The sequence below is a fragment of the Myotis myotis genome, unplaced genomic scaffold (assembly GCF_014108235.1).
Source record: "Myotis myotis isolate mMyoMyo1 unplaced genomic scaffold, mMyoMyo1.p scaffold_m19_p_4, whole genome shotgun sequence".
In the NCBI taxonomy this organism is placed as follows: domain Eukaryota; kingdom Metazoa; phylum Chordata; class Mammalia; order Chiroptera; family Vespertilionidae; genus Myotis; species Myotis myotis.
In genome coordinates, this window is record NW_023416346.1 from 12,683,216 (window position 1) to 12,700,859 (window position 17,644).

At 59.3% G+C, this 17,644-nt stretch overlaps 1 protein-coding gene across 1 annotated transcript; it reads right to left on the reverse strand.

Annotated features, from left to right (window-relative positions):
* Positions 1-221: 221 nt before the first annotated feature.
* On the reverse strand, positions 222-5,791 carry LOC118653749 (extracellular matrix protein 2-like). The gene is made up of 7 exons (XM_036304478.1): positions 5,603-5,791; positions 5,190-5,305; positions 4,648-4,780; positions 4,300-4,457; positions 3,453-3,592; positions 869-1,195; positions 222-414 (listed from the first exon to the last, which is right to left on the reverse strand). The coding sequence occupies exons 1-7, from the start codon at positions 5,730-5,732 to the stop codon at positions 234-236; spliced, it is 1,185 nt and encodes a 394-aa protein (XP_036160371.1). The 5' UTR covers positions 5,733-5,791; the 3' UTR covers positions 222-233.
* Between the last annotated feature and the right edge of the window lie 11,853 nt (positions 5,792-17,644).

A 17,644-nucleotide genomic window follows, 5' to 3' on the forward strand; every position in this document is an offset into this window, starting at 1 on the left:
GCTGGTGGAGGCCATGGGCTTGAATAAGATGCATTTATTATATTCAAGTCCGAACCAGCAATGTACCCCACCAGGATGGTTACTAAGTGAAGGGGCCTCAGCAGTCCATGGGAAGAATCAGGGTGTTCTAGATCTTTCTTGAAGTGGTGCAAAGATCAAGTGGACCTGGGCCTGATCCCCCTTCACCAGCCCCAAAGGAGAGGGGGGAGGGCAGGGAAGCCCAGTAGGGGGGCCTAGGAGCTTTCCCCCTCCCCCTGCTGGGGCTGGAGGACCACACTGTGGTAGGCCCGGATGCAGGAAAAAGCGGTGGGGGGGATGCGGCGCCTATCGATGAAGTTGTTCTCCAGGCGCGTGGAGATGAGGTTGGAGTCCTGGGCCGCTCGAGTGTCACAGATGGAATTCAGGGGCACGTGTCTGTGGAGTGGGGGTGGCAGGGCCGGGCAGAGGAGAGAAGATCCCAGGAAGGGGAGGCAGGCATCACACAAGAGTAGAGGAAGAGAGGGCCCCACAGTGAGGGGGGCAATGAGACCATTGTGCAGGGACAAGACCCCAGGACAGAGGGGCAGGCAGGTGGCTCAGCCCTTGCTGCTCTGGACTGGAGCTGTCCTACCTGCCTCTTGCCCACCCCCTGCCCGGATTCTGCTGGTTGCTGCCCTCCACCTGGGCACAGCCTCCCATCACACCAGCTGAGATGGGTGGATGGGGGTGTGTAAAGGATTCCCCCACAGCCCCCACCCTCAGCCTCTGAGGCCACAGGACCCACAGGCCAGCCCTCCCCGGCCCACCTTGTAGGCAGGGCCTGATGGCTCAGCCCTGGCCGGAGCAGGGAGGGGGGAGACAGCAGGACAGGTGCAGGTGGCAGCCCTACCTGATCTTGTTGTGGCTCAGACGCAGCACCTGCAGCCCCTTGAGGCCCAGCAGGCCTCGCGGGATGGCCTGCAGCTGGTTGTGATCCAGGAGCAGTTCCGCCAGGGAGGTGCGCAGGCCCCAGAAGGACACTTCGTGGATGCCGTCTGCGCGCAGGCTGTTGTAGGACAGGTGCAGGAACTCCAGGCCCGGCTTCATGTGTGCAAACACGTAGCCAGGGATGCGCTCAATGTGGTTGTGGTGCAGCAGCAGGCGCCGGAGGCCCCGCGGCAGGAAGGAGGGGACGTGCACGAGTCGGTTGTGGGACAGGTCGAGGGTCTCCAGCTTGCTGTGGGGCGCAGGGGTTCCAGGTGAGCTGATGTCGCCCAGCCACAAGCACCGGAACAGCTGGAACCCAGATCACGGTCCCTGGGCCACACCCAAGAGGAGAGTGGGATTTGCCCTGACAGAAGACACAGTCAGCCCAGCTGGTGTGGCTCAGTGGTTGAGTGTTGACCTATGAACCAGGAGGTCACGGTTCGATTCCTAGTCTGCGCACGTGCCTGGGTTGTGGGCTCGGTCCTCAGTGTGGGGTGTGCAGGAGGCAGCCAATCAATTATTCTCTCTCATCATTGATGTTTCTATCTCTCCCTCTCTCTTCCTCTCTGAAACCAATACACACACACACACACACACACATTCAGAGCTACACTGGACAAAAAAATACAAGTGGAGGGACCTGCTATCTGGCGAAAGAGCTGGGGGCAGTTGAATTGTCACCTGCCTTTCCCACTTAGGCCTGTCCCTGCTTTGCCCTTCCTTGGCCCCACGGCCTCCTCCTTCCATCCCTACTCTCTTGTCCTCTTCCTGCCTCAACCAGGCTAAGCAGAAGAGAGACGGGGGGGGGGGGGGGGGAGAAAATCAATCTCTCAGAGGGTCAAGGCCAGGGGACCCTAAGGGATCAGGGAGGCAGGCGGTGAAGCTCAGGCCTCCGTGAGCCCAGGTTGCTCCATGGGAGGTGAGAGCAAGGGCTGGTCAGGGAGGTGAAGCTTTTAGAGGCCCAGGGCAGAGAAAGTGGCTTCTCTCTCAGTGACATCCCCCAGCCCCTGTAGGTGGGGTCAGCCCTTTGGCCTTGGGGCCCATGCTGTCCTCAGTCCACAGGGCTGGGGGCTCAGGTACCTCCGGAGCCTGCGGAGCCAGCAGCCCCCTCCCCTTCCACGATCCAGGGAAAAACTGGGCAGTGCCAGCTGGGGCTTGACTGGTTGACTGGCTGCCAGCCTCCCCCCTTTCCGCCCCCGCCTCAGGCCCCCGTGGCGTGGCGGGAGTGGAACCGCGGCTGGGCGGCTCCTCCCCAGGCTGCTGTCTGCTTTCCTTTGCCCCCTTGGCAAGAACAGGAGAGGAAAAAAGAATAATTAAACCCAAACATTCTGGTAACTTTTTCCTGGAACTCGAGGATGCAGGGCGGGAGGCTCTGATCCTGCAATAGTAGGTCGGACAATCTGTCGACCCCTGTCTGTCTCTCCACACCCACCCTGCTCCCTCAGTGCTGGTGCTAGCACCCAAGGATTGGACCTCACCAGCCCTCCTGCTGATTCCGGGACCATGTCCTGACTCCTGAGGCAGTGCCTTTAAGGACCGGATCCCCTCCTGGACCCCTCCTGCCAGCACCCCCACCCCGATGTCCAAACCAGATCAGGGGACTCATCCTGGAGCCTTCCTATACTGGGATGAATAGTGGCCCCCAAAACACATGTCTACCCAGAACCTATAAATGTGACATTATTTGGCAAAAGGCCTTTATACATGTAATGAAGTTAAGGATCTTGAGATGCCATCATCCTGGATTACCCTGCTGGACCCTAAGTAAAATGACAGGTAAGACACAGAAGAGAGACACAGAGAAGAAGCTACATGAAGACAGAAGCAGAGACTGGAGTGATGTGGCCACGAGCCAAGAACACCTGGACCCACCAGAAACTGCAAGAGGCAGAAAGAATCCTCCCCTAGAGCTTCAGAGGGATCATGGCCCTGCTGACACCTTGATTTTGGGTCCCTGGCCTCCAGAACCATAAGAGAGTCAATCTCTGTTGCTGTAAGTTGCCCAGTTTGTGGTAGTTTGTTACAGCCGCCCCAGAACACTCATACATTTCTCTTTCCTGTGCTCCATCATCTCTTCCATGACTCTTCTTCCCTCTGTTGCCTCTTCGCTAAACCCAACGCCAGGCCAGCTCTTACCACCCGCACTGCCCCTTCATCCAAGCCCATAGCACCTCTTGGGTGAGCTTCCTGGGTGCCTGTAGGGCAAGCCCAGTCATGGGAGAGGGAAGGGGTTTTTGTGGCCTTGGGGATTCTGCCAGGCGGGAGGCACAGGAAAACTGTGGAGGAGCAGGTGGTGGCTGAGGGCCTAGGCCACCCTGAGCCTTGGGTGGAGAGACGGGTGACTCAAGTGACTCACCTGATACCAGGCCCAAGCAACAGGGCCACCCCAGGCTTCTCTGCCTTCCCACCTGACTCTCTGGGTTTATTTGAGCACATCTTTCCTCTCTGGCCTCCAGGTACCCATGGGGGTGAAGCTTGGGCAGTGCCAGGGCGGTGGTGGCACTCACGGGAGATCGATCCAAGCTCGGGGCGCCAGCCGGTCCTCCTGGAGCCGGTTGTTGCTGAGCACCAGCACACTGAGGCTGCAGCTGCGGTTCAGCGTGCGCTCTGTCACCTCCTCGATGACGTTGGCACCCAGGTGCAGCTCCTAGAGCCAAGGCTCGGGGTGAGGGGCTTGCTCCCTGGGGGCCTGGCCCTGCTCCCTGCCCCCTCCCGGCCCCATCCGTGGTACTCGGATGCCACAGTCTCTGGTCCTCTCAGGGCCATAGTCACCTGTGCAAAGGATCCCAGCGACATCTGCCAGTGATGCCATGACTCCTCAGGGTCCCACAAGACACAGCCACAGAGAGTACCACCAAGCACAGGGGACCATGTGGCCCAGAGTGGGCAAGGACCTGGCTCAGGGACAGCCAGTGGGTCCAGGAAAGTCCTTGAGGCCCAACTCTGGGCTCTTGGAAGGTGGGGTCAGGGTGAGGGGAGGCCTTTGGCGCTGAGGCCTTGTGGGTTTATCATCATAATCCCCCCCCATGGCCCCTAGCTAGTTTGGCTCTATGGATAGGGCGTTGGCCTGTGGACTGAAGGGTCCCAGGATTGATTCCAGTCAAGGGCACATGCCCGGGTTGCGGGCTCGATTTCTGTTAGGGGGTGTGCAGGAGGCAGCCGATCAATGATTCTCTCTCATCACTGATGTTTCTATCTCCCTCTCCCCTGCTCCCTTCCTCTCTGAAATCAATAAAAATATTTTTTAAATTAAAAAAAAAAATACCCACATGGGCAGCCCTACTAGCCAGCAGCAGATGCTCTGGTCATTTGGCCACAATGCTGCCTGTCCCGGACTCGGGGCCTACATCTCACCTGCAGGGAGGCTGGAAGGCCGGGTGGGATGGTCCGCAGCTGGTTCCGGTCCAGCCTCAGGTACAGCAAGCTGCCCAAGGGCCGGAAAGCCAGGGGGGAGATGTTCCCATCATGCAGCTGGTTCCCTTCCACCTCCAGCGTTAGCAGCTTGCTGAGCCCTGCAGGGTGGGCGGGCAGAGCCTGAGCCAACCGTGGAGCCACTGGGAGCTGCCTGCTGCTACTCCCTCCTCTGCCCTCCAGCCAGGCTGCCCTGGGCAGACCCTCCCTTCGCCCTCCCACAGCTTTCCAAGGTTTCCATGGCTGCCCAGGCGTCAGCCCTTTGTTCCCTGCCCCTGGGGCTGCCCGCACCCCGGAAGCTGCTGTGCTGCAGGCCCTGCAGGTGGTTGTCATTGAGCTTGAGCTCCTGCAGGGAGGCGGGCAGGGCCGGCACTGTGGACAGCCGGTTTCCATCCAGGTTCAGCCGCTTTAGCCGTGTCAGATTCTGCAAGTGGGTGGGGGAGAAGAAGGGGCTGGGGGCTGGTGTTCTCTGTGGGCCAGGTCTAAGCCTGCTGGGTGTGGTTTTGGGCTTAGCCCACCCAGGGGCACCCCTAATGGGTTGCATCACGGCTTCCTAGTTCCTGCTTAGATCAGGCCTCTCTGGGTTTCCAGAACCCCTCTTAGTTTCTCCCAGGGGTGCTGTTCCCTCATGGAGCCCACAAATTTGTGCTGCTCTCCACACTCCCAGCTATGGACTGTGTCACCCCACACCATCCAAGCCCACCGTGCTGGTCACTCCGTGCTTCCTCTGGGCCTTGTCCCCCAGGCAGGGGTGGGAGAGGAGCCATGGATGCCTGGGGCCATTTGGGGCTTCCCAGGCCCCTGGGAGAGCAGGCGGCAGGGCTGCTGCGCACCTTAAAGGCACCAGGGTGCAGGCCTCGGGCATCTAGCTTGTTCTTGCTCAGGTCCAGCCACTCCAGGTTGGGCAGTCCCAGGAACGTATGGGCCGGGATCTTGGCAATTTCATTCTCTGTGCACACACACGGGGCAGCCATGTTCCATGTGTCCTTGTCCCCCTCCCGTCTGCCACTCCGTACCTCCCCCGACTCCGGCAGAGGCAGCCAAGACGCACTCAAAGGAGCTGGCTCCTCTGCTGTCCCAGGTCAGAGCATCTTCTCGCTCCCGACCAGGACCCATGGGAAAGAGCTATTTCCGGGCACAGCGGGGTGGTGGCTACACTGGCTGAGGACCCACTAGCAGAGTAGCCTGGAGGTGTGGCTGCCTCACCCATGCTGCAGGGGTGAGTGTGGGGAAGAAGACCACTCACCTGCCAGGTAGAGCGTGGTCAGGCCAGGGTCAGTCAGGGCAGGGATGTGTTTCATCTTGGCATTGCCACAGGCGATGGCCGCCTGGGCCAGGAGGCATGAGGCTGGCAGGGAGGGCATGGCCTGCTCCATGGTGCCTGGGTCCCCAGGCCCATGCCCATGCCCTCGCCTGCTTCCAGGCCTTCTCTGCCCATGGCCTGTGGTCTCTGAGATGCTGCTGCCCCCGCAGCCTCGACTGCAGTCCTTCTTTTGTCGCCAACCCCTTGGGCCACGGTGGTGGGAAGACCCTGGAGAACAAGACGCAGCCCCAGCCCAGTCACATAGCAACAGGGGCCCACTGAGGGTCAGGGCCTTGCCCGGGGCCCTTAGATTTGCTAGCAGCTGCCAGCTGGGCTGGAACACCGGGCCACTGGGCCTCTTTCCCTGGGCACCAAGGGTGAAGGCCCAAATTGGGGCTGAGGGTGGGAAGGAGCCCTGCCTTAGAGAGATCCCCTCTGGCCCCACATGCGAGGGTCTAGGCTTGGGCACATTGAGAATGGGGTGGGGTCTCAGTGGCTGGTGACACTGGTGTGATTGGTAGAGGTTGGACCAAGTCAAGGCCTCTTCAGACTCACACACAGCCTGTTACCCCCACAGTTCCACCTGGGGGCTGCCTGTCCTGGCCAGTCCTCACCTTTGAGGTGCCTCCCGGGCTTCAGGCCCCTTCTCCTAGCCTCCCAGCCTCCTGCCTTCCTGTCCCGGCCTCTCAGCAGCCACTGTGCCCTCTTGCACTCGAGGGGGGAGGGAGTCTTGCTGATCCTCGAGGGCCTGAGTTTGGCCACCTGAGGCCCTGCTGCCTCAGCCCCCACTGCAGCTATGGCCTGGGGCAGGGCCTACTCTTGCTCCCAGGCTACTTGGGGTGACTCCTCTGGGCCAGCCCTGGCCTGGCAGGGGCCTTCCAGCTGGGTCTGGGTGGGCGCTCCATGGGCACCCTCTCGGAGGTGGGCCACACCTGTGCCCAGTACAGCTGCCCGTCCACAGGCCTGTCCCAGCCACCATTCTTGCGAATGGGTTGCCCCCTGCAGAAGGAGCCGGTTCAGGCTGGGGTAGCCAGGACCCCTGAGTGGCTGAGAGGCCACACCTTCCCCCTAGCTGGGGGTCAGCTACAGGCTGGAAGCCCTCCCTCTTTCTTTCTTATTTTTTTAAATCCTCACCTGAGGATATTTTTTCATTGATTGTTAGAGAGAGTGGAAGAGAGAGGGAAAGACAGAGAGAGAGAAACATAATGTGAGAGAAACACATGGATTGGTTGCCTCCTGCATAAGCCCCAACCAGGGCCTAGGCCAGGGAGAAGCCTGCAACCGGGGTACATGCCCTTGACCGGAATCGAACCCGGACCCTTCTGTCTGCAGGCCACCGCTCTATCCACTGAGCCAATCCGGCTAGGGCGCCCTCCCTCTTTCTCTCTGTGCCCAGGCCTCACTTCTGCCTTTCTTACCTCTCTCCAGGACCTCCCATCCTTTTGTCACAGACCCCCAAGGCCATCAAGTGTCAGAGATTTCCTGGTTTCATGGCCCCAGCATAGGGGACCCCTAGCACCAGAGTTACCCTGCCTGCCTCTCAGAACTGAGGCAGCTCTTTACTGTTGCGGACCCTCCAGCTTGTCAGGACAAGGCATAGATAGGCCCCTGGGGTGGGCACAGGAGGGCTTCAGTGACCTTCGGCAGAGGGGTTGGGCCTGCTCCTATGCCTCTGGGGCCCTGTGGGTGCTGCCTGGGCAGGAGGGTGGGCATAGCCTCTGGAGATCCGAAGGGGTCACTGCCACCTGTAAGCTTGTTTTCAGAAGTGGGAGCCCCAATGCCTGCTGGGAGGGGAGGTTGCTGGGGGCAAGGCAAGCCCAGAGGCCACTTAAAGGGGCCACCAGCAATGGCTAAGGAGGGACAATAGCCCCCAGGCCTCCCCTCCACTGCGTGGCGGCCCCGTTTAACCAGTACTGACCATAAGCCTCCCTGCAGGTCCACCCCTGGCCCTTCCTGCCCCACCCCCAGGCCTGGAGGTGGGCTGACAACCAGTGGCCACACCATAGCTGGTTTCCTGGGCCCCTTGTGCCACCCCAACCCAGCCCCGGGCCCCCCACTTCCAACCTCCCATGCTTCTCTCAGTCTCCCCAGCAGGCCCAGCGCAGCCAGCTCAGCTCCCCAACCAGCAAATCCAGATCCATTCTTCCAGCCCCACTACAGTGGCCCCTCCTGGGCAGGGGGCTCTTACCTCCCCTGCTCCCACCCTGCGGGATGGGCATGGGACTTTCTAAGAATCTGCAGTCCACCCCATGCCCTCCGGGGATGGTTCCCTGAGGCCATGGGCCCCTCTAAGGCCCCCTCCCGCACCCAAGGTGGGCAGCCTTGGGTGACCAGCTTTTTTTTCCTCTGCCCCAGCCCTGCGGGGTTCCACTGGTGGGACAGGGCACTCCCCTCCTGCCAGCCTCCTCCTGCTGGTGCCACCTACTCACCATCGGGACGCCCAGGCATGATGGGCAGCAGCAGCTGCAGGGCGGGCAAACCCGTGGGGGTTGGTGGGGCCATGGGCTCTCTCAGGCTCGGCCTCTGCTTAGCCAGGGCCCCTCCAGGGCAGCACCCCACCCAGAGAGCCAGGACAGGGAGCAGCATGGTCTTCATGGCCACTGTGCACAGGCCACGCAGGGCGCCTGCATTGGCAGAGAGAATGAATAGCTGGGAGCGGTGGGAGCGGTGGCCCTGGCAGGAAGGGACACCTCAGATGGCACTGGACAGTCCCGCTCCCTGAGCTCCTGGCCCTGGCTGCAGTGCTCCGAGCGTCTCCCCACCCTGACCCTCCCCCAGGGAGCCCCCTCCAAACACACCTCCCCAGGACTTGCTCCCCGCTTTCCCCAGCATCCCTTGCTCCCACCTGAAGAGAAAGGCAGATTGATATTTTCTTGGGCCTCAGCACTCTCGCTACTTTCCTGTAAGGCCCGCATTTATTCTCCACTGGCCCGAGCCCAGTGGCCCCCATGAATGAGGCTTCTGTTTCCACACACAGCGGGCCTGTGAGGCCCACCGCAGAGCAGGCCGCCCGCCCGAGGCTGCCAGGTCCTACCTCCGTGGCTGGGAAAGGAGAGGGGCCAGGCCTTGGGTCCTCGGGAGAGGGGGCAGGTGCCAGACTACCTGGGCAATGGCGACTCTGGCACTTTGGGGAACCTATGTGCCAATGCTGAGGACTCCCAATTCCAGGGGAAACAGACACATGGGCAGAGCCAAGGGGGCTAGTTGGACCCAGCCCTTGAGGCCACAGGGCGACCTGGGCATGGGCGCTGGGGTACACAGCTCAGCTCCTGGTCCTTCTACCAGCACCTTGCCTACCTCTGGGCAGTGCCCTTTTCTCCAGGCCTCTATGATCTCCTTCATAAAATGGAGGGGTCCCAGCCCATGTGGCTCAGTGGTTGAGCATCAACCTATGAACCAGGAGGTCACGGTTTAATTCCTGGTCAAGGGCACATGCCCAAGTTTCGGGCTTGATCCCCAGTAGGAGGCGTACAGGAGGCAGCCGATCCATGATTCTCTCTCATTGATGTTTCTCTCTTTCTCCCTCTCCTTTCCCCTCTGAAATCAATGAAAAAAATATATTATTTAAAAGTTTTTTAAAGCCGAAACCGGTTTGGCTCAGTGGATAGAGCGTCGGCCTGCGGACTGAGAGGTCCCGGGTTCGATTCCGGTCGGGGGCATGTACCTGGGTTGCGGGCACATCCCCAGTGGGAGATGTGCAGGAGGCAGCTGATCGATGTTTCTCTCCCATCGATGTTTCTAACTCTCTATCTCTCTCTCTTCCTCTCTGTGAAAAGTCAATAAAATATATTTAAAAAAAAAAAAAGTTTTTTAAAAATAAAATGAAATGGAGGGGGTTCCATGTCCTGTGACCCCCTGGCTGTGCCCCCACCCCAGATTGGAGTGTGTGTGGACCAGGGGCTGCCATCTCTTCGGGGACCCCTGGCCTGGGCAGCCTGACAGTGGCCTGAGCAAGGCCATCTCACAGATATCCCCAGACTTCTTGGCCAAGAGCCCCAGGTCCCAGTGTAACCACTGTCATCAGGGGTTCCCAAGGTGCCCCCACACCCTCACATGCCCTGTGGCTTGGAGGGGCACCTGTAGGTCAGGATGGGACAAGGTGGAAAGGAGGCCAGGCCTGGGGGCAGGGACGCCAGGGTGGAGCAAGTGTCAAAGAAGAGAGTGTCTGACCAAGGCCCAGGGCCAGTCCTCAGAGGGCCCCAGCCCCAAGCCAACAGCAGGCGGGAGGGGGGGGTGGTGGTGGTGGTGGGGGACAGCCAAGAGGCTGGGCTCACCACGAGGCTGGCTCCTCAGGGCCAGCGTTGAGGAAGCTTTTCCTACAACTCTGTCCAGTGTTGACTTATGTTTGGAAGCGATCTCAAAAAATGAGTTAATTGTGGGCAAGGCGGGGGTGCCGGAGAGGGTGGGGGAGGGGCGGAGGAGGAGCAGGGCTGGGAAGGGCTGTAGGGAAGGAGCTTCCCATCACCACCTGGGGTTCAAGGTCTCGGTCTGGGGCCACGTGGGAGTGCGTGAGACCCGGGAAGGGTTGGACAATGGTCAGGGCGGGGTGTCCCGGCAAGTGGGTCTTCGGTGGGCCCCTCAGCCTCTGTCCACTTGGGTCCGGGTAGCAGTGTGATGGACAGCACGCAGGGTGCAGCAGGGTGTCGCAGTGTGATGGACAGCACGCAGGGTGCAGCAGGGACACCCTGTCCCCGTCTCATGGTCACAGCCTGAGTCTGGGACCATGCCACACGCAGCCTAGAGACAGGGACTGTTTGGGGAGTGAGCACGAGCAAGCACCTTGGGAGCCAAGGATGAAGCCGCCATGTGCCTGTGTGCCTGTGGGCTGGCAGTCTGCTGAAGCTGGGGGAGGGGAGCCCTTAGGCACGGGAGGCTTGGGTGTGACTGGGAGACTCATCGAGATTTGCGAGATTTGCAAATTTTACGCAGAGATCCTGGAAGACTGAGCCACTCTCCCCCCCCCCCCCCCACTTCCCCCACTTCCCGCCACCTTCAGGACAGAGAAGGAACGAAGAGGGAGCCTGGCTCACTCAAGTCAGATGCCAGAGGCCAGGCCTCCTGCCTTCCCCTGAGGTGGGCCCTAGGAGACAACTGTGGTGGGAGTCCTGACCCTCCCCCTGCCTGGGGATGGATTCTGGAATTCTGCCCCCCAACCCATTTCCCCTGTTCGCTGCTCCCCAGGCGCTGACTAAACATCCTGTCATCTGGTTCCCATTAGCTGGGCTGGGGGTGGGGGAAGTCTGCTCCCAGGTTCTTTGGCACAGTGGCCCGGGGAAGGGAGGGACCCTTGCTCTTACCCACCTAGGCAGGAAGGGGTGAGGCCTGGCCGCTCACTGCCCCAGCTCCCGGGGGATTCCTGTCCTAGATGCCCTTCCCCCGCGGGGGGGACCAGGGGCCACCTACTTTGCCCAGTCTCAGGGTGCCTGGCCATTGTGGGGACCTTGAAGAGCCAGCTTGCGGGGGGTCTCGGCAGAACCAGAGGGGCCTTCATGTGCCTGCCCCTCTTGCACACATAGCTCACTCGTGGACTTGGGCTGAGGCAGGCAGGGCCCCTGGCCAGCACTCCCCGAGCCGGTGTCTGGAGCACAGGGTGGGAGAGTGTCGACATTTTCCAGGAAACAGAGATGCAGCCCAGGGTTGCTGGAAAGAGTTTTGGGCTCCCAGCCGTCCCTGGGCGGACAGGCCATTTAATGTCAGGAGCAAGCCTCCCCACTCAGGGCCTCAGTCTTGTCATCTCAATGTGGTGGACATGGGCTCCTTAGAAAGTTCTAGAATCTGAGAGCTGGAAGGGGCCTAGGAAAACGGCATTAGCTGGTCAAGATCCCTTCTAGCTGCACAATCCCAGAGTTCTAAGGGCAAGGAAGAGACTCCAGCCCCCTTTTGCCCTGCCCTTCCCCTCCATGTGGCCCACTGTCCAAACATGCGTGCATACCCAGCACAAATTGGAACTCAAATTGGCAGCTCAGAGGATGTCAAAGCAACATTCTTTGTCCCTCAAGGCTCCTTAGAACTTCACAGCTGAGCCCTCCCTACCCACCAAATGAGGACTGGAGAATGGATTGTTCACTCATCAAACATTCCTGAGCCTCTGCTGTGGGCCAGGCATTGTGTGCAGTGCACATGGCCAGCTGCCTGCACTCACAGAGCTGACAGTGTAGTGGAGAGCACAGGGACCCCATCAGAAGGAAAGGGGCTGGCCATGATGACTAGAGGGAGGGGCCTTTCTGACAGGGGATCATATGAGGACTGTGAGAAAGTGACATTTGGATGGAGATGTGAGTGAAAAAGAGATAGCCACACAAAAGGAACTCAAGCAAAGAGCCCCCCTCCCCTAAAAAAAGGAGGGATAGCCAGTGCAAAGGCCCTGGGGCAGGAAAGTTTGGGGCCCAATGTGAGAACCAGCAAGGGACCACCAGTGTGGTGGAGCATGCTGAGTTAGAGGTGAAGTTAGTGAGGGCAGGCCAATTTTGCCTTAGATCTTGAAGGAAACAGGCACCTACTCTGGACTTCTTCTTTTAAATCCTCACCCGAGGGTATTTTTTCCATTGATCTCTAGAAAGTGGAAGGGAGAGAGGAGGGGAGAGAGAGAGATGGAGAGAGAAACATCGATGTAAGAGAAACACATCAATTGGTTGCCTCCCACAAGTGCCCCTGCTGGGGAACCTGTAACTGTGGTACATGCCCTTGAATGGGAATTGAATGCATGACCCTTCTGTCCTCAGGCCAAAGCTCTAATCACTGAGCCAAACCGGCCAAGGTTCTACTGTGGATGTCTGAACAGAGGACTTACTAGAACATGATCTCATCCTATATAATCCTATATAATAAAAGGCTAATATGCAAATCAACCAAACAGCAAACTGCTGGTCGCTGTGATGCGCACTAACCACCAGGGGCAGATGCTCAATGCTGGAGCTGCCCCCTGGTGGTCAGTGCACTCCCACAGGGGTAGCGCCGCTCAACCAGAAGCTGGGCTCAGGGCTGGCAAGCATAGCAGTGTGGGAGCCTCTCCTGCTTCTGTGGCAGTGCTAAGGATGTCTGACTGATGGCTTAGACCCGCTCCTCCAAGAGCAGGGAGTGGGCCTAAGCCATCAGTCAGACATCCCCCGAGGGCTCCCGAACTGTGAGAGGGTGCAGACCAGGCTGAGGGACACCCCCCCCCCCCCGAGTGCATGACTGGCCCAGGGTGGAGGCCGCAGGTGGGGGAAGAGGGTAGAGTCAGAATTGCAGGCCCAGAGTCAAAAGCTGGGAGTCCAACTTGCCCCTGTCAGGTGTGAGACTGGAGATTAAGACAGCCAAGCAGAGACATCTAGAAGGCAGTTCCATGTGTGAATCTGGAGTTCAGGGCTAAGGTCTGGGCTGCTTGTCCTGCCCTTCTATGATCTGTCATTTGACAAGTGCATCAAACCCCCTACTGGGTGCCAAGCCTTCTGCCAGGGCCCAGGCCAGAACGCTGGCTCTGCAGCCAGAGACCACCTTTGCGGTGAACCCCAGAGCATGGGAGCAGGCCTGTTCTCTCTCTCTCTCTCTCTCTCTCTCTCTCTCTCTCTCTCTCTCAACATTTTTTAATGTTTTTAATTGATTTTTTTTTTTAGAGAGGGAGGAAGGGAAAGGGAGAGAGAGAGTTAGAAACATTGATCAGCCGGGGATGGAGCCTGCAACCCCAGCATGTGCCCTGACCTGGAATTGAACTGGCAACCTCTTGGTGCACGGGACGACGCCCAACCAACTGAGCCACCCGGGCAGGCCAGGCCTGTTCTTGAACCTTCCACATTGTGTCTGAGTAACATCCAGAGCAGTGTGTGCGCATGCTCATGTGCACTCAGATGCTGGGTCTACCCGTGGGGCGTATGTTCACACATCTATGGTATATAAATCAACGCACAGGGGCCTTTTCCCTCTTTAAGCTTTGAGAAGAGAAAAGCCAAACTTTCCATGTCCTCTTCCTGTTGCCAGAAATTTCTTCCCAAGAGAAAAACTCATCTTGTTTTAATGCCATTGAAACCTCAGAGGATCTGGTCCCAATTAAACAACTTTGCTTGTAGATGCTTTTGTGAGCACTAAATACATCAGCGATTCAGACTCATGTGTCGTGCCTCCTTGCCCAAGACCTGGTGTTCCTGAGTGAGGAGGAGGAGGAGGAGGAGGAGGAGGAGGGAGAGAAAGAGAGAAGAGGAGGGAAGGGGTATGCAAAACCCCAAACGGGACAGTGAAGGCTGGGGATGGGGTGGCGGGTAGTAAGGTGCACTGGCGGTCATGGTCACAGAGAGAGGGGCAGAGGCCTTCAGCTGCTGCAGAGTGGGTGTCCCTGGGGAGGGTGACAGTGGAAGGTGGAAGGAGGGGGCAGAGTGCAGTAAGGGTGGCTTTGGGACAAAAAAAGGCCCCAGGTGGGGGATATGGCTGGGTTGAAGGAATAGGGCCATGATTAGGATGGGGACACATGGGGAATCACTTCACATCTCCCTCCCTGTCTGAAATGCCATTTGGTCCCTGCCAATAACATGGGACCTGCTAGACCCCTGTGGAAGCTGCCCGTGCTCCTCCAGGTGGGCATGGAGGGGGCTCAGGCAGAAGACAGAGTCTGGGAAGAAACCAGGGCTCCTGCTGGCCTGGGGGCAAGGGAGCCAGAAGGCGAGGCCGAGCGCCCCCTCCCCCGCCCAGCCGGGCACGTTCATGTTCCAGTCCTGGCGCCCCGAATCTCCAGCTCCAGACGCATGTGACTCAGCCCTGCCGGCCTTGCCAAGCCGTCTAGACCCGAGTGTCTCCCCGCAGAGGGGGCCATCCCGCCTGCCATTTCCTCTCCCGCCGCCACTGCCACGGGGGTGGGGGGGTGGGGGGAGAGGCTGAGGCCCCCACCCGCACACGTGCCATTTTCCAACTCCTCACTGAGCCCCAAACTCTCCCAGACTGCTGCAAACGGGAGGGAGAGGAACTCAAAAGCCCATGGGGACCAGGCCTGGACATCCACCATATGTGGGGCCTGGAGCAAGGGGTGTGAAGACCCCGGCCCTGGCCTCTGCCCCTATTCGTGTGGGTTCCACCCCTGCCTCCACTGGGGCAAGGGCTCACTTGTGGGTACACTGGGCACACACAGCCTGGCTCTGTCCACACCCCTGCAAACGCCTCGTACCTCAAGTGAGATTCACCCTCGGAGGGGAGAGGCCCTAGGAATGGGCTGGGATCTGATGGGGAAGTGGAGGCGGGGCCGGGGGGGGGGGAGGGTTCTGGGCATGTGCAATGTGCTCTTGCAGGAGCTTGTGTCCTGGGAGTAGGTGGCATCCACTTGGCTTGGGGAGCCCCTCAGAGGCAGGAAGTGGTGGTAGGGCTCTAAAGCAGGAAGCCCCAGGCAGGGCCAGGTCTGGCCGTGTGTGAGGGCAGCACTGCCTAGGTGTGCCTTGGGCAGGGAGCCACCTGCCCCTCTCAAGGGCTGGCTGTCCAGCTGCCCTGGCCTGGGATTGCCATGGTCCCCACCCTAGCACAGGGACCAGAAGTGACAGGAAGAGGAGGCCAAGGTCTCAGTGCGGCATCTCCATCCTCATGTGCCAGTGGACTCCCAATGTGGACATGAGCCTAGAATGAGAACATTCTAGAACTGGCAGTCATCAGTTAGCTCCTGTGTTGACAGTCTCATCCACTGAGGGCTAGGACCACTAGACTCCCCCAGGCCCGCACTCATGGTAAGCTCACATCTGTCAGGCCCAACGTGGCAGATCTGGAACCCTCCAGATTTATGCCATCCCAGTAGCTTAAAAAAGGGAGAGGGAGAAAGAGATAGAAACATCAATGATGAGAGAGAATCACTGACTGGCTGCCTCCTGCATGCTCCCCACTGGGGATCGAGCCCACAACCCAGGCATGTGCCCTTGACCTGAACCCGGGACCCTTCAGTCCACAGGCCAATGCTCTATCCACTGAGCCAAACCGGCTCGGGCGGTCCTCCTTTTCTTACTGGAGAATCTTACAGGGGAGTAGACTGGAGGGCGCCTCTGTCCTCCTAGGCTGCCCCCTTTCTGGGGCAGGAGTTGGTGGGCCCTGTGGGACAAGGCCTTCATCCCTGCTGGATGCAGCAGATGCCAACCTGTCTCCTCTTCCTGGAGAGGTAAAACCCTTGAACTTCAGATTTCATTGGCGATATTTGTTAGGGGGCCTTTGATTAAGATTCACCTTGCACCCCAGGGTCTGCTGCTCAGGCAGCTGGAACAGTGGGGTTGAGACACTCTTGCCCCTCCCCCCCTTGCCCAGTGCCCTGCACAGCTCCCACCGAGAGCCCTCTGCTCTAGGGCAGGGAGGCCATCGGGTGAAGCTGCCTGGCTGGTTGTACATTTCTGCACAGAGTGAGGTGCTTCGTGTGGCGGCTGCCTCGGCCTCCACTGCCTGCCAGCCTGTCCGTGGCTCAGTGGGGCCAGTGTCTGTCAACTGGTCGCATTTTCCAACCTGTTTTCCAAGCACTGACATATGGCTGAGGCCCTGCTGGGATCTATGGCCAAGTTTCCCCCACGATCAGGAGGTTGGCTCTTGCTGCATGCAGTGTCTGGGTCTGCCCCAGGCCCTATGGTCTCCTCTGAACACCCCCACACCTCTGCACGCCCCTCCCCCCCCGAAGGGTTCTTTAGTCCCATTTTCAGCCCCTGACCTGCACAAGCCTCCCTCACAGAACCCAGGGACTCTGGGCAGGAATGACCCTTAGAGAGCTGTTCACTCCTTCACTGTAGCAACCTATCCCTCCACATCCTTACTTGCCCCCCACCCCCGACCCCGGGCTTGTACACCTAAGACAGGGAGCTCCCTCCCTTTTCAGGCAGCAAGCTAGTATTTAGACAGTGCCCTCTGGGAGAAGTACTTCCTTGTATTGAGCTTGAGTCCACATTTCCAGAAGTTTCTACCACTCGGCCCTTTCTTCCCCACAGCAGTCTCTGTTGCCATCCCAGCCTCCAGCTTTTCCAGTAGACGGTGCCTGGGAGGCACCATGAGTAGGGGGGGATGTGGGCAGGGAGGCTGGAGCCTGCTGCTGCGTGCTCAGCAGCATCTCCATGGGCTGAGGGCTGGCCAGCAGGTCCTCTATGTAGGCGGATGGACCCCATCGCCCCTTGAGATGTTCTTCTCTGCCCTCAAGGCCCTGCCAATCTCTCTGCGTCCCACCCTGTGCCATAGACAGAGCTGCTGAGTTGGGAATGGGCTGCTTAGAGTACTGGCTCCATCGGGCTGGGTGGAGAAGGGGAATTTTCTTCCAGAATACACAGGGGCTGGTTTCTTCCTGATTCTCAGGAGCAGAGGATATGGGGAGGGTGGGGGAGGCTACCACACTGCCGTGGTTTCTCCCGCCAAATTCCCCAGTCCTAGGAAAGATCCACAGAAAAGAACCCACAAAAATTTGAACGTCTGAGCTGGGGCTGTGATTGCAATGAAATTTTTTAAAAAGAAAGAAAAACAAAAAGAGAAAAAGAGATTTAGAAAACAACCCAAAGTCCCTATAGCCCTCAGCGGCCAGAAGGGCCCAAGGCAGCAGCCACATGGGAGGGGGAGGGAAAGGGGGAGGGGGAGGGGTTCTTAAGGTGCTTTGCCTGTCATTGGGTCCCTGGGCCCCTGGGCCAGGGCTGGCTGTCCCTTCAGCTCAAGTTCAGAGGCTCCGAGGCTCTGTGTCCTCAGAATAGATTGGAATTACAAACTGTTCAATAAGGCCTCAGGCCCTACCCCACAAGGCCAGGCCGGGGTCCTTTCCCGTTAGCTCAGATTCCTGCCCACCCCCTCCTCCCAGACAGAGCTGAGCCTTCTCCTGTCACTCAGCTGACTGCAGTTGCTTCCTGCCAGGTCCCCAGGTCTCCCTGCCTCTAGACTTGTCCCCTGATCCCACCCTTCAGGAAATGGCAGGGGGAGGCACGGAGGAGGGATAGACCCTGGAGAGGACAGAGGAAGGCTGGTAGCCGCTGCCTGCCACTGGCTCCCCACTCCTTGGGCATTAGCCACCCTCCAGCTCCTTCCCACCTA

Bases quoted from the DNA above. Each gene is read 5' to 3' on its own strand.
- LOC118653749 (XM_036304478.1), bottom strand. From the start codon at position 5,732: ATGGAGCAGGCCATGCCCTCCCTGCCAGCCTCATGCCTCCTGGCCCAG. The intron at 5,306-5,602 runs GTGAGTGGTCTT...GTGTGTGCACAG, and splicing joins GACCACGCTCTACCTGGCAG to AGAATGAAATTGCCAAGATC. The intron at 4,458-4,647 runs GTGCGGGCAGCC...CCCACCCTGCAG, and splicing joins GCAGCACAGCAGCTTCCGGG to GGCTCAGCAAGCTGCTAACG.